General features: G+C 40.1%; 2 protein-coding genes across 4 annotated transcripts; both read left to right on the top strand.

Moving 5' to 3' along the window:
- Window positions 1-984: 984 nt before the first annotated feature.
- Window positions 985-6,827, top strand: mlf2 (myeloid leukemia factor 2). Its single transcript, XM_042489413.1, has 8 exons — window positions 985-1,303; window positions 2,334-2,445; window positions 2,554-2,589; window positions 3,380-3,433; window positions 3,547-3,675; window positions 3,974-4,133; window positions 5,039-5,253; window positions 6,342-6,827. The coding sequence occupies exons 1-7, from the start codon at window positions 1,260-1,262 to the stop codon at window positions 5,248-5,250; spliced, it is 747 nt and encodes a 248-aa protein (XP_042345347.1). The 5' UTR covers window positions 985-1,259; the 3' UTR covers window positions 5,251-5,253; window positions 6,342-6,827.
- Window positions 6,828-7,879: 1,052 nt separating this feature from the next.
- LOC121945271 (gamma-enolase-like) lies at window positions 7,880-15,570 on the top strand. 3 transcript variants are annotated; one of them, XM_042489376.1, is made up of 13 exons: window positions 7,880-7,947; window positions 8,583-8,668; window positions 8,867-8,962; window positions 9,106-9,164; window positions 10,153-10,222; window positions 10,320-10,453; window positions 10,528-10,750; window positions 10,827-11,024; window positions 12,447-12,523; window positions 12,803-12,927; window positions 13,627-13,735; window positions 14,798-14,856; window positions 15,016-15,570. In XM_042489376.1, the coding sequence occupies exons 2-13, from the start codon at window positions 8,584-8,586 to the stop codon at window positions 15,083-15,085; spliced, it is 1,305 nt and encodes a 434-aa protein (XP_042345310.1). In that variant the 5' UTR covers window positions 7,880-7,947; window position 8,583; the 3' UTR covers window positions 15,086-15,570. The 3 variants fall into 3 exon arrangements, with proteins under 3 accessions (XP_042345310.1, XP_042345309.1, XP_042345308.1); XM_042489375.1 differs by lacking the exon at window positions 7,880-7,947 and adding an exon at window positions 8,104-8,166; XM_042489374.1 differs by lacking the exon at window positions 7,880-7,947 and adding an exon at window positions 8,120-8,170.

The following is a 15,570-nucleotide window of genomic DNA, read 5'->3' as shown; positions in this document are numbered from 1 at the left end:
GTTCAAACATGAACCAATCTAAAAAGATGTACAAGGATATGGCTTTTATGAGGTACATGGGCAAAGAAGAGAAATGACAGTCACCAGGAGTTTACATGGATTATTATTTATTTTTTACTATTTTGTATTTTTTCCCTTTTTCTATCTTTTGTTCTCTAAACAAAAATGTAAATATGTTTACATGTTGCTATACATGATCTGTATAGTTTATACAAAATATTACATATAACAACAATGTAGACATGTTTACATATAGTTATATGTGGCCTGTATAGTTTATAGTTTATACACCCTATAGTTATATATAGTTTAAGCAAATTCAGTGTATTTGAACATAGAGGCAGGTCAATTATTCTTCAATAACTCATGGAGAAGGGATGGCATTTCATAAGTTTGCACCTCTTCCACTCCTTTTTGGACATGTCTGTATGATTATGTATGTTAACATGTTCATTCTTTCCTTTCCTTTTTTTTGTACATGTTCTAAATCAATTTTAATTCAATTAATTATAGAATAATTTCATAATTAGATATTTAAAAAAATATTTCACAGAATTATTGTATTGTTTTCCAGGTACTTTCCAAGCTCACTGTTATTATTATTATTATTATTATTATTATTATTATTATTATTATTATTATTATTATTATTATTATTATTATTTATCACTTTTATCACTATTGTTAGTATTATCATCATTATTGTTGTTGTTGCATTGTTGTCTTTTCCTTTTTGTTTGTTTGTTTTTTTGGGGGGGGGGGGGTTGTGTGCTAATTTCGAGGTAACATTCTTATACATATATCTATATATATAATGATAATATGTTGTTATATCTCGTTTAAAAACATTTCAAATCAGATTTAAGAAATATTCTAAACCATGCCATTATCTTGAAAAATTGCTATGAAATCCCCCAAAGAAATACTTTATTTTGAAAGACAGAGAGAGGCCGGACGTGACGGTTGTTAGCTCCGATGCTAACTTGATGGTTGTGTTGCTTCTCTTTGTCACAGGACTGACTTCCGTTTTCATGTTTGGTCCAGGTTTCTGGAATTTACTATCTGCTGAGACTCTGAGCCATCTCTCGCCCTAACAAACAGCAGGTGCGACCTCGTGTTTTGGGGACGGAGCTGATAAAAGCTCCGCGATTTCAGCCTGAGCAGAGTTTGAGCCCGTCACTCCATTTCATCCTTGAAAAACACGACTGTTTACCTAAGCTAGCTGGCTAGCATCAGCCAGCTGAGTGAAATCACCTAGCATGTTTCGGTTCTTGAATGACGTTGAAGACGACCCCTACATGATGTAAGTACTGACACCGATCACATTTTGTTTATACGCTGGGATACTGAGTGTTTTACAGGAGGTGTAAATGTGAATACTGGCACGCTAAGCGACAGTTTTTCAGTGCACTTTCAGCAGGTAACGTTACTCCAGCCAGCTGTGGGGCCTACAGTGGTCCACCATGTTGGATAGACAATAACAAAAAAAGCTGTCAAACCTCAGCAGCTCCTGGTTTAACAATCAGTAACAAAAAAAATGCCCATTTATCACTCTCACATTTCGCAGTTTCTCAAAAAATCTCGAGATTAGCTAATTGATTGCACTTGGTAATTGAATTAATAGTTAAGATGCACACATCTACAACACATTTCCACAATTTATTTTACTGTCGTGCGATATGATAACTCTTTATATTGCTGCCTTAGCTGCAATATTTGGTGCAAAATTTCAACTCTGTGCAGTTAATCAAATGTGCAATATATTCTTCCCACTTTTGAATGTGGGCAACATTTAACATGTGACACATAATGTATTTATTGTATGTATTCTTACTATATTGTGACTTATCTCTGTTGCTCATGGTAGCATTGCGTACTTATATTTTTATATTTTGAGCTTGCATACTAGTTCTATACGCTATCGTAGCATAAGGCACAGTTTTATATTGTACACACCTTTTATAATTTACACACTCAGCACATTGTATTTTCAGTATTTACATATCAGTGCTAATTGTCAAATTACTGTATTTCTTTACATTTATTTGTTTCCACACATACTCAACATATTATAAATACTTAATTAAAACAAAAATATCAATCAGTAAAAAAAAAAAAAATTAAAATGCCTGTCATAAGATTTTTTTGTTTGTGACTACCTATTCCATTTTCAAAATCACTGCCGACAAATTTGATGAAGTTTTGATACCCCTGTGATTTTCAGCTCGTACTCTCATACTGTATAAGAATCTAGTCGCCCAGTGACGCATCGTCAATCCACAAAGACTCATCCGAAGTGAAAATGTCTGAGTGTAATCTGTGATTTCTTCCAGGGATCCATTTGCAGCTCACAGGCAGCAGATGAGGCTTATGTTTGGACCGTTTGGCATGGATCCCTTTGCTCTCACCCCCCAGATACAACCACCCCGTCCACCGCGCAGACAGGTAACTGTCCGCCATGTTTACAGACTCTCCTCGTGTTTAATACTGACATTAGTTTATCTTTTATGTTTTTTCTAAGCTTTTGAATTTAAGGTGTACATTTTCTTCCAGGCTGGTCCGCTGACTCCCTTTGGCATGATGGGAATGGTGAGTCGCTGCCTCTGTGACCTCCTCAAGTAACTTCAAAAACAGAATAAGAATAATCATAAGAATGAATTTAATATTTCACATCACGTGTGCTATCTAGACACTTGACAGTGTCATCAAAAAGTGGCTTCAAGTGAAAGTAAAGTATAGTATGTATTCTGGTTTATGATTAAATGACCTGTGTTAACAATTTTAACGTTTTTTTTAATGTCAATATAAAGTTTCAGAATAGTTTGGGTTAATGTTGATACACTATAATGGCCAAAACTATATGGACGGTAAATTGCAAAATGAGGAGTGCACAATATGTATTTGATTCTGTCCTCGTCTTGTTTCAGTTTATTAAAGAATCACTTTCGATCACAGGACAAAACACCAATCAGTCTGGCTTTGGTGCAGTTAATATTCGTAACTCACCAAAGTGAGTGATGAGATTGAAGACCACAGATAAACGCTGACATGAACTGTTTTTGTGTAAACTGTTTTTAATATCTGTACTTTTGTCTTAATAACTGCTTGTCTGTTTTTCATGCTGTTGTTGCTTGGATTTGGTTAGCTGAAGACTATTTTCCGCTCCATTCTTCCCTTTTTCCATTAAAAATATGATTACACAAATAGTTTCTTTGCCACAACAGATTGTGCTTCGTGTATCTTATTGCTCTGAAGATAAGGCTGTGGGGCTCTGATGGCACTGAAATGACAATAAAAGCTGTCGTTTTAGAGCCCTGCTTCTCTGTTTGATGTTTCATCAGTGAGAATGTAAAATATCTCCTTTAATTTATTTTTGCAGGGCGGAGGGTTCATGGATATGTTCGGCATGATGGGAGAAATGATGGGAAACATGGTGAGTTGTTTTGGCAACCAATTTCAAATAAACAGAGAGTAATAACCGTCAGGAAATAAGTCTGCATCTGACTTCATCTCACCTTCTATTTACTTTTTATCCTCTCCTTGTAGGAAAGAATGTCCGGTTCACCAAACTGTCAGACGTTTTCCTCTTCAACAGTGATCTCCTACTCCTCTACAGACTCAGGACCTCCTGAAGTTTATCAGCAGACCACTTCAACGAGAACAGGCCCTGGAGGGGTGAGAATAACCACTGAAATCCTCATAGTAGATGTAGCTAAATAAGTAGACCCGATTATTTTCCTCAGCCTCCAGAAGCAAGCCTGACCAGACATGTGGCCTTCATGCTGTGTTAGTCCAGGCGTGACTGTGGCGTTCTGGCCTCATTAACACATTAAATCACCAGTAATTGTAGTGACAATAAATAGATCATGTACAGTACAAACATTATAGCTGTCATGCAAACATTTCAGTCGGAGTTCATTCAGAGTTCAGAGCGTCAGGCTCATTTTAGTGAATTTGTCACTTTTCACCTCAGATCCGTGAGACGCGTCAGGCAGTGAGGGACAGTGAGAGCGGCCTCGAGCGTCTCGCCATCGGCCACCACATCGGGGATCGTGGACACATAATGGAGCGTTCACGAAATCGCCGCACTGGAGATCGCGAGGAACGACAAGACTTCATTAACCTGGATGAAAGTGAGAGAAAGATGAAGGCTGTTTATTATGAGGAATCTCTTGTTCTCCGCTTTAAGGGGTTTTTAAGGGGCACTAAAAGTGTTTGTTTTTTGCCACTGACAGACCCGGATTATTAATCTAAGTGTCTGGTTACGTTATGGAATAGGAGTAAGGAGGAGGAAAAGGAGTAAGATCTTTTTCTTACCAGAAACAGCCCCAAAATAAAAATCCCCAAAACCACCAGACTCTAAATACATGGTCATTTAATTACTGAAAAACACACTTTATTCTAAATTGACAGAGACAAAATCAAACTCACAAAAGCCGTTTTTGTACGTCTTTCCACTGTTCCAACAATCAGCAACTCAGGTTTGGCTGAAATGAACCTTTGATTCACCCAAAAGGATGTGAAAATATGCTGTTTCTACATGCTAAAGTGAGTTTGTTAAATTTGCAGATATTTTGCAGATATGCAGTTTTTTTTTGGGCTGTTTATGGTTATTAAAAAAGGCTTTAACTCTCTAATTAAAAGGTCTATCTCTGTAGGGATTTCTTCCGTAATGTCAGATGCTTAAAATAATAATTTGAGCCCGTCAGTGGCAAAAACAAACTTTTAGTGGACTTATATTGACGTACATGCCCTGGTTGGTTACATACCAACCTGTTTCTTGGCTACCGTCTGCAGTGCTTTTACTCAAAACTGGACACATTTTAAAAATTGTTCCCATTAGTCACTTGGACACAAAAACAGTCCAAGATAAAACATTGGAAAGGTACCCTTTAGCTTTTAATATAACTAAAATCATAAATTGTCTGGCTTAAAAAAATGACAGTAATGTTGTGAGATTACCCAGAAGCTGATCACGCTGCAGAGATGTGAGGTATGTTACTTGTGTCCTTACCGACCTGCCTTCTGTTCCTGTTAGCTGATGCTGCAGCGTTCGATGAGGAGTGGAGGAGGGAGGCAGGAAGATACGCTACCCCAACTGCCCGGGCGATTGAGTACGGCCGAGATCGACGGGGAGGAGGCCAGCAGCTGGCCCTCACTGCCCCTCCCACCTCCACGACCCCACCAGGCCATCGGCACGAGTCCCCCAGACACCGTCAGCCCCAAAGCCGTCCACGTTACGACTGGTGAGAGGTAAGAGTGAGTATTTAGAGCTTTGACAGTCAAGGTGGGATCAGGTAGGTGTAGTGGATCATCTGGCTCTAAGATAAAGAAAATGTGGATGAGAGAAATAAGCTCATATAAATCAGGTGAATGAAAGGAAATAACCACATACACAAACAAATGAGATGTAAATATAAGAGATGATTTCGTATAAAGCAGATAGAAAACCAATAAAAGAGCAAACCCCTGTATTTAAAACCGATAAAAGCGCATAACATATGGAAGTGCATATAAAAAATACAAAAGTGATGATACTGAAACAAGCAGTTTGAATATGCATTGCAATCAAGTTTAAATAAAATTCCAAAAAATAGTAAAAGAAAGAGAAAACATTGTTATTCATTTGTTTTATTTTCTAATATCGCTATCAATATATTAAACTCGAGTGTCAGGCTGTAGTTTTGAACGTGCCGGGCTTAATTTTTTTCCTGAATCGAAGTACATGAAACAACATCGGGGCTTAAAAAAAAGCTGCAGAGGTGATGGAAGCAGACAACACTTTGTCCAGATACTAATCAATAAAGGTCAAAGCAAGTCAACTTTGTTTATGTAGTCCATTATCACAAATTTGCCTCAAGGGGCTTTACAATCTGCGCAGCATAAAACATCCTTTATCTGTAGACCCTCAGTTCGGAGATGGAAAAAAACTCCCCAACCTTCAAAAGGGAAAAATATGGAGGAAATCTCAGAAAGAGCAGCAGAGGAGCGATCCCTCCTCCAGGACAGAGCGACATAGAGTAGATGTGTGTGTACAGGATAGACCAACGTGAAATTACAGTATGCACAATCAGGATGACAAGATTAGAAATAGATTGTAAATATATGAAGAATATGGATCTAGGAGGACGCAAGCAGCTATCAAGTGTCATAAAACAGACTGAACTTGAGACAAAACTGTTAAAATTCTGTAATTCTGGTCCGCTGTATGCTGCATATTAGCAGTTTGAGGCTCTTACACACTGAGTGCACAATCTCAGGAAATCTCTGTTTATTCCGCCTTCTCCGTCTGTGATTAATCATCATAAACACTGCGGTCCTTTGCCACACTGTCCCTGCAGGTGTCACACTTGGGCGACCAAATGGAAGAAGTTGAGGAAAAGATTATCCCCGATGCTGTGAAAATCACGCTGAAGACGGACGTTGATGATCGTCACAACGACCCGTCGTAAATGTTTGATATGACTGGACTGTCTGTTCATGAGCAACATATATACACAACAAAACCCCACACGCTTGATAGTTACATTTACAGTTGTCCCTCTCCAGTGTTACACTCAACACACACACACACACACATACACACACATACACACACACTGCACCCTTGTGCAAACATGGGTATAACCACACTCACTTTATATATACTCATTCTCAAAACTTGACATGTTTTTGCCCACTGCACTAAAGTGCTACAGTGGCTGTACAATGGCTGTACGGGCCATTTTATGTTTGTGAAGACACTAGTGTGTCAGTGAATTGAATTGTATACTGTTAACTAATTAATCTAACTAAATAAAAGTTCATTAAACATTGTTAGATAATTACAAAATGTGTCTCGTGGTTGTGTTTAAAATAATGAATGACGGAGTGTGTTTTGAAACTGAATCATGCGTCTCATCAACGTATGGAGCTAAATTGCTGGTCTGCAGTGTGTTCAGATCTCTAATTCTGCTGCTGTGGTTCACTTTTAAACACATAAATCAGCTGCACATTTCTTTCCCACTGCATGTGCATGTATCCGTCTGCTCCCCCTGTGCCACCATGCCTGCAGGTCATGTGACATCCAGATGGAGCTCACAAGTGGAGCAGCCAATGAAAAACGTCCTGTTTTGACAAATCACTCCCATAGCGGGCTCCCTGCCTGCCTCCTTCTGCACAAGCTGTATCTTTAATTACATCCACGACTATTTTTAAATGCACGTCCTCCCTCCAGCGTGCGCTGCTCTCGTCACCTGTCTACCTGTCTTCCTGTCTCCTTTAATCCCCGTCATTAGAGCTCTAAAGTTCTCCAACAAGGCAGCTCGTTTTGTGCGGCTGTCTTTGCTTAGATGTATCCCTCTCTTGGTGTCTTTGTTCTGATATTTTCTGCCTGTCATGCACATCTGAAGTATACAGATGTTTGTTTCTGTTTTTTTTTTCCAGTTACTTTTCAGTGCAGTTATGACATTTCTTTGCAGCATTACAGCAGCGCCTGTGTTTGGCAGCAAGCACAGATTATATGTGCATGTAAGCAGTTTGCTGGGACAATATTTGCACACATGTCATGAGAACTATTGTGGTTTGTTAGCTAATGAGGAGATTTACACTCAGCAAGAAGTGCCAAGCAAAGACAGGAGTTGTAGAAAGAAAAGAGGATGATGTTAAATGCAAAATAAGTGTTAAGAGTGCAAATCACAACATATCTTTAGCTCATTTTCCTGCAGCTTCACTAAAACAAACATGTAACCTCTGCTATTCTACTCTCACTATCCACTCTTTTTTCTCTCCTCTCTGTTTCGTCGGATCCCCTCCCCTCTGCATCTTCCAATGACTCACACGATCCCCCTCCCCCCTGTGTGTCATACGTTTTCACCCCTTCTCCTCCCTCCTCTCCATCCCTCTGTCTCTCCCTCTCATTCGCCCACATCCGCTCACTTTCTCCACCAGGCTTCAAACACGCTGCAGGTAACGCTTAAAAAGATTGATCTATTTCTTCATTCCCTCCATCCCTCTAAACCTTCACCCTCCTCCTCCTCCTCCTCCTCCTCCACCACCACCACCTCCTCCTCCCCCTCATCTCCTGTTTTTTCATCGTCTCATCTCTCTATTGGTCCATCACTGACTGAAACAGCACAGAAATTGAACTGGCTTGTGGTCCGGAACAGGTTGACAGTAGATTCATAAGTAGGTATGCATTATTAGCTTTTGATTTATGTGTCCTTCTCTGTGTATATGTTGATGCGTGTGTGTGTGTGTGTGTGTGTGTGCCAGCAGCTTCCTAGGGAGCATCTTTTCCACAGCTTTCCATCCCCAAGGCTGCGTCACTATCATCATAATGTGAGGAAGAGGAAGAGAGTGTGAAGTCCTTGTAATGTGAAATTGAGGCTGATAATGAAATGTGTGTTTGCAGTTGCGATTTCCCATTTTCATCTCTCTTCGATTGCCTCACTCACATCTCACAGTCAACCTTCTTTATTTTTTTAAGGCAAAATAAGATGGAATAATTGCATGTTTGCTCTATGAGCACTGTGTTGTAACATTCAGTACAAATGGTTAGTTAAAGCTATTATTTTTGTTTATTTTTTTGTTTTTTTTAACAGGATGTCTATAGTGAATATTGTTGCCAGGGAGATCCTGGACTCCAGGGGAAACCCCACTGTGGAAGTTGATCTGCATACTGGCAAAGGTTAGAAATAATCAATTAAAAATGATTACTCATATACCGCTTTTGTACTGTCAGCTGTGTTTTTGTCTGATAATAAGTTGACTGTATCTAAACCTCAAAAAATCATCAAGATTGTATTTGCACAAGCTTATCTTTCCAAACCTCGCCCTTAACATGTACCTCTCTTTTCATCCACCAACCCTCTCTTATCCTTTCCAGGTTTGTTCAGGGCTGCTGTGCCCAGCGGTGCATCCACTGGTATCTATGAGGCTCTGGAGCTCCGAGACGGAGACAAGACTCGCTACAAGGGCAAAGGTGAACCCCTGTAATGAGACGTATCCTCTGTGCTTCTGTCTCTTGTCTTCTGCTTTTGAGCATTTTCTCATGTGGTTTTGTGACATAAATGTGACCTGACTGTATAAGTTTTTACATATCTCTCCTCTCTCCTGCTGTCTAAGGTGTAACCAAAGCTGTTGGTCACATTAATGACACCCTCGGACCGGCCCTCATCAAGTCTGTGAGTACCATTTGATCAGTTTAAAACTACAGTTGGTGATTTTTATTGAGATAACTTTTTGTCATATTTGCTGACACTGTCACTATATACTAAGGGGCAATCTCCAGAGCTGAAAAGCAAAGCCAACGCTGAAGTGCCACAACCTGTAGTTCCTCAAATGGCCACTTGAGGCTGGCTACAAAACGAACCAATCCCCACAGAAACCCATGTTAAAATGCCCGACATTGTCGCTGTTGCCTGCGTGAATTATTTTGCAACATATACGTGTTATTTATTTATTTATTCTTGTTTGTTTTTTATGAGCGAACAGTTACAAGCAAACACAAATTAGTTGAAATGAACCATCTAAATTAAATACTCTTTTTTTTGCTTGGACAATTTAGTTATTCTCCTTACAGTTATGGTCCTGAAAAACATCCAGAGTCCGCCTTATCTGAGACAAGACCGAGCAAAAATGCAGTCAAGTCCGAGATCTTAAAAAACTGGTCATTTAACGAGGATCGATCTTGGGTACCACAACACTGGTGTACTGTTTAGCAGTAAAATGAGAAATTTGTGACCTGGCTGCCATGTTAAAGACAATCAATCCAAAAACCAAGCACCGCCCACCTGCCAGAGCAAACTTTGTCATTTTACAACTAAACAGTACACTAAAATATGCTCCTGGAAATTTTCGAGGTGAGAAATAGACAAAGCAGTAACAGGATATTGACTCATATTTGATCAACGCTGCCGAGTATAACAGTTTTACCGCAGTTCATGAGCAGTGATTGATATTATTGACAGCTGGCTCCTTGGCTCTGATTGGTTATTTTTGTCCAGCTGCAGTAGATTGTAGCAAATGCCAACAGAAGCAGTAAGAAGAGAAACATGCTATTTTTACAGACTGTGCAATTTTTTGTCCAATTTACCAACTGTAGCTTTAAAGCAGAAATGGTTGAACAATATATTGAGGGATGAAGACTCTGACATTAAGTTTGTCTTTCAGGGGATCAGCGTGTTGGAGCAGGAGAAACTAGACAACAAGATGATAGAAATGGACGGCTCTGAAAACAAATGTAAGCCTCGTCCACATGTCATCTGCTGTGATGGCTTACATGTGTAGTAACATGTTTCCGCACCAGTGGCCACTGACTGCGTCTGTGTGTCTCACAGCTAAGTTTGGGGCCAATGCTATTCTGGGAGTATCACTGGCCATATGCAAAGCTGGCGCAGCAGAGAAAGGTGTCCCATTGTACCGCCACATTGCTGATCTGGCTGGAAACAGCGAGTTGGTCCTTCCAGTTCCTGTGAGTACATTTTTTCATCGTTCTTCTGAACACAAAAGCCCAAATCTCATCTCCCCTGTCCGCCCTTCACCCAGGCTTTTAATGTGATCAATGGGGGCTCCCATGCTGGGAACAGACTGGCTATGCAGGAGTTCATGGTGCTTCCTGTAGGGGCGGAGTCTTTCCGTGATGCTCTGCGTGTGGGGGCGGAGCTCTACCAGACACTGAGAGGCGTCATCAAGGAGAAATATGGTCAGGATGCTACGAATGTGGGAGATGAGGGAGGGTTTGCCCCAAATATACAAGAGAACAGTGAAGGTAAGCATAAGCACGTGTAAAATATTCTTCACTTTATTTCCTGTGACGTCACATCTTTTCTGTTTCTCTCCGTCAGCTCTGGAGCTGATAAAGACGGCCATCGAGAAAGCGGGATTCACAGACAAAGTGGTGATTGGGATGGATGTTGCTGCATCAGAGTTTTTCAGCGAGGGCAAGTACGACCTGGACTTTAAGTCTCCGCCCAATGCTGCCCGCAACATCAGTGGGGAGGAGCTGGCCAGTATCTACCAGGGCTTCATTAACAACTACCCAGGTGTGTATTCTGATGCGTATGAGTGTCAGATTTAAGCCCTGAAAAGAGTCAAACATATGGCAGAAATAAATACATTTTGTCTTCTAGCTTATGTGGACAAACCCTATTCATCATGGACCTTTAAAGGTCCAGTGTGTAGGATTTAGGGGGATACACTGGCAGAAATGGAATATATTTTTTTCTTTTGTGTATAATCACCTGAAAATAAGAATCACTGTGTTTTTGTTACCGAAGTATGAGATGTTTATGTCTACATAGGGAACAGGTCCTCATTCATGGAGATCACCACCATGTTCCTACAGTAGGCCAGAATGGACAAACCAAACACTGGCACAAGATAGGGCCACTTTGGTATTCATGTTTTTGCATTTTCATGTTTGTATTTTTGTGGGTTTTTTTGCATTTTTATGATGGCTATCATAGATGGTCAGAAAAACACTTTTTTTTTCAACATGAAACTGCTTAATTCTGTGGGGGTTTTTTTGTTTGTTTAAATCACTGGGTCCCTTTGTTTTGGAGAGGAATAAACCTCTGAGGATAATTCAGCGCCTGGTAAAAACCTCCAGAACATCTGGACCTTAAGTTATCAGAGAAAAAAGTGTGCACATATTAGCAGGTGCAGGGCTAGAGGCCCATCTGTGACAAGCCAAACAGCTTGAAGAAACACTAATTTTAAACATTAAACTGTTTTATTTAGTATTTCTACTGGTTTAAATCACTGGGTCAGTTTGTTTTAGAGAGGAAGAGACTTTTGCAGATACTTTGTCTCCTGGTAAAAACTTCCTGAACAATGAACACTGAAGAAATTCTAACTGGGAGACATTTCAGTTGGCTGCAATCTTCAGTCCTCGTTACTAAATGCCACTGACTTTGCCCTAAATCCTACACATTGGACCTTTGAAATAAAGGCAGTCTATAGATTAAACAGATCACAGAAAATCTAGGTACGAGTCTCATAGACGCACAGCATCAGTAATAATAGGCATTTGAACCTCTATCAGTAAAGGGACACACCAGCCTATTTTCAGATTTCTACAATTGCCATATTTCTTTCATCACCTTTTAGACAGAGCAACCGGTAGAACAAGAGAGCTTGGTGTCTCCGTGGCCTGGTCTCTCCTCCCGTCACTTGGGTCTGTTAAAGAGGTTTTAATTATGCGCTACAGTGCACATTGGCAAGCAGGGACCTACTCTGCTGTGGCTCTTTACCCTGTCAATGGTGTGCTTCCTGCTTGTGTGCGCAAGTGTGTGTGTGTGCATCTGTGTGCAATGTAAGTGCATTTGAAGACATTAGCCCCATTAGAACCTTTATTGGCTGTGTCACTGCTGCTCCGGTCCTATTGACTTGGAGGTGAGTAATGGAGAAAATGAGGGGCTCTCAAAGGTTGTAATATTAGACGTACCCATTTCTCTCCTCTTCAGTGGTGTCTATCGAAGATCCTTTTGACCAGGACGACTGGCCGGCTTGGTCCCAGTTCACAGCCTCAGTGGGCATCCAGGTACACTATATCCTTGTAATCTGGAAAAAAAATAATAAAGGTCTTTAAATGGGTACTCTGGCCATTGAGTACTGCACTTTCAACCATGACAATGGTTAAAAATGCGGGATTCTGCCATGTCAATTATGAAACTCAGTGGAGTGTTTTATTGACTCCTTTCCATGGCTTTATAATGCAGAGAGCAACAACAAACTTCCTTGGTTGAGTAAACCTGAAATTATTACTGTGAGCAACAAAATGCACTTCTCGGTCTGTGACTCTGATGCAAAAATTTTGCAGGTGGTGGGAGACGATCTGACCGTCACTAACCCACGCAGGATACAAAGAGCCGTGGAAGACAAGGCCTGCAACTGTCTGCTGCTGAAAGTCAATCAGATTGGCTCTGTTACAGAGGCCATCAAGGCGTGAGTTTTTGTGTATTTCATGCATAGACATTTTGACACTTGTTCATTACTTAAAGGGACAGTTCATCCCAAAAATCAAAAATGCATATTTTCCTTTTCCTAGATTGTTTTAGTGTGAGTTGCCAAATGTTGGAGATATTGGCCATAAAAATGTCTGCCTTCTTCCCAATATAATGGAACTAGTTGGCACTCAAAAGCACAGAAGGAAGCGTGCATCTACTCATGAACGAGGGGCTCGAGCTCTTGACAGTACGTGTTGGCATTAATGGTGTCTTCCTCAGCTGAGCTGTAATGTTAGCTGTAGCTCAGTGGTGCTAGGTGAGCTAGCAGGGGATGCATGCTTCTTTCTGTGCAGTGATATGGTTGTGCAGTATCCTCCAAAGAAAATAGTCCCTGCATAAAACTGCTCAAAACAAGGTATTTGGATTATTGTGAGTAACCGGGTCATGATATCTGGAGAGAGACATTGCTGTTAAATTTTTCAAATGTATTTTCTGCCACTTTGAGCAGCATAATCCGAGTGCCATCTAGCTCTGTTATATTGGAAGGAAGGCAGAAATCTCTACAGCTGATATCTTGAACACCCGGCAAGTGACACCAAAACAATCTAGATTGATAAATAGCACTGCAGGTAAGAGGAAGAATATGTATTTTTGATTTTGAGGTGAACTGTCCCTTCAAACTGCCCCTGTCTCTCAGCTGTAAACTGGCCCAGGAGAACGGCTGGGGTGTGATGGTGAGCCACCGCTCAGGAGAAACAGAGGACACCTTTATAGCCGACCTGGTGGTTGGTCTCTGCACTGGACAGGTAAAACACACACACACACTCAACACATTGGGACGTGCTGTCTCTTCTCTGTTTCCCAATTTAGTCTCTAATAGAATTCTTCATTTGCGTCATTGCATTATATTAGTTGTCACTTTGTCACGGTACATTAATGAGGCAATACCAAACACTGTGGTGACATTTCACTGCAGTCTGAGGAAGAATAATACTTTTTGCAGCAGTAGCTCAAGTATGAAATAATGTAATAAACAAATGTGAAGGGTAAGGATTGCAATTTTAATCAATATAAGCTACTACACATTACTAAATTATTGTTTTTCTGAAAGTTGTGATATAGTAATTAGATCAGTCTGTCCACAGAACAGAATCAGATCTTAAGAAAAACATAAACATTTGTTGATCACAGTTATAAAATGCTAATATTACAGAGGCTTCCTTCCCCCGTGAAATATGATAATATTGAAGTAGTTTCCAGTTTTTTTTATTATCGTTATTTTACATCTGTTCCTGTGGATACTTAAAAGTCTTAAAAGTCATTAAATTCATTGATCTTAAAATGAGGCCTTAGTTGACATTATAATGTCTTTAATCGGTCTTTCAAAAGTCTTAAAAATGCTTAGAAATTTCAGGTTGGATTGTTATAAATCCTTTTTCTGACATTGCATTGCAAAAGCACAACTTAAGGGGTGATGTTAAAAAAACAATTAACTGAATGCCTCTTGCATTAACATCACCAAACAGCCATGTTTTATGTTACAATATATTTTGAAAAATAGAATGAAATTCCCCCTATGACCTCAAGTATTTGATGCCGATACATGTTTTTTTCCTTCAGTATTGGCTACTAAAAAATTGGTCTTAAATTTTAACTCAAGTAGCATTGAAGGAGTCTTTAAAAGTCTTAAATCCCGCTTTCCTTAAGTTGAAGGAAGCCAATTACAGGTGTGATTTGTCCTGAAAAAAAAAACAATCGACAGATCAGTTGATTGTGAAAATAAGTGTTGCTTGCTGTTCAAATAATAAGACTTGGTATAAATGCAGCTGCACCTCTCTGTGGTCCTTGTTGTTTGTGTCTCCCTTCAGATCAAGACTGGAGCTCCTTGTCGATCAGAGCGTTTGGCCAAATACAATCAGCTCATGAGGTGAGTGTTCACAGCTTGATTTGTGCTTGTAAAAGAAAAATCTTAAAAACCACTTATAGCTTTCATGGCACTTTTATATTTCTCTTCTTCTTTCCTGCTTTGTTTCATCACTTTCACTTACCTGCTCTGTTTTCTTCCTCACCTCCTCCTCTGCTTCAGGATTGAGGAAGAGTTGGGTGATCAGGCTCGCTTTGCCGGTCACAACTTTCGCAACCCCAGTGCCCTTTAAGTGCCATCAGCAGTGGTGCCCAAGAAATCTCGCATACATATAATCCATGTTATAGTTCCCCGACAGGCTCTTAATGAAATGACAACACCTGTTTCAGCAAAGCTCTAACCACATTAAAAGACTCATAGAGACTAATTAGTTTTCAAATAATGCACACATAATGCACTGTAGCTGCAGTATATTGACCAGAAGCTTCAGCGAGTGATTGACTTAATTGACTGCAGCTGGTTGCAGCAAATCCTGAACAAAGCCTGGAGGAAAAAAAAATCTGTGTTTCACCTCACAGCAGACGAGCACTTTCCCCTGATGCACTCGTTAGTTTCTTTCTCTTTCCTGATCCCTGTGACTGTCTCATTTTGACTCACTGCAGACGTGTTTTGATCTTTTGTGCCCTGTTGTTTCCTCTCCCTCCTCTTCCTCTTGTCATTTCTGATATGAACCCTCAGCAGCTTGCTTCAAAATTGTATTTGTCACTTTGTCTGTCA

This window comes from Plectropomus leopardus, chromosome 7, assembly GCF_008729295.1.
Source record: "Plectropomus leopardus isolate mb chromosome 7, YSFRI_Pleo_2.0, whole genome shotgun sequence".
In the NCBI taxonomy this organism is placed as follows: Eukaryota; Metazoa; Chordata; class Actinopteri; order Perciformes; family Serranidae; genus Plectropomus; species Plectropomus leopardus.
The sequence above is the reverse complement of the archived record's forward strand: the minus strand, read 5'-3'. Positions and strand labels throughout refer to the sequence as shown.

Bases quoted from the DNA above. Each gene is read 5' to 3' on its own strand.
- mlf2 (XM_042489413.1), top strand. From the start codon at position 1,260: ATGTTTCGGTTCTTGAATGACGTTGAAGACGACCCCTACATGAT. The intron at 2,446-2,553 runs GTAACTGTCCGC...ATTTTCTTCCAG, and splicing joins CCCGTCCACCGCGCAGACAG to GCTGGTCCGCTGACTCCCTT. The intron at 2,590-3,379 runs GTGAGTCGCTGC...TTATTTTTGCAG, and splicing joins CCTTTGGCATGATGGGAATG to GGCGGAGGGTTCATGGATAT.
- LOC121945271 (XM_042489376.1), top strand. From the start codon at position 8,584: ATGTCTATAGTGAATATTGTTGCCAGGGAGATCCTGGACTCCAGGGGA. The intron at 10,751-10,826 runs GTAAGCATAAGC...TCTCTCCGTCAG, and splicing joins TATACAAGAGAACAGTGAAG to CTCTGGAGCTGATAAAGACG. The intron at 12,928-13,626 runs GTGAGTTTTTGT...CCTGTCTCTCAG, and splicing joins GTTACAGAGGCCATCAAGGC to CTGTAAACTGGCCCAGGAGA.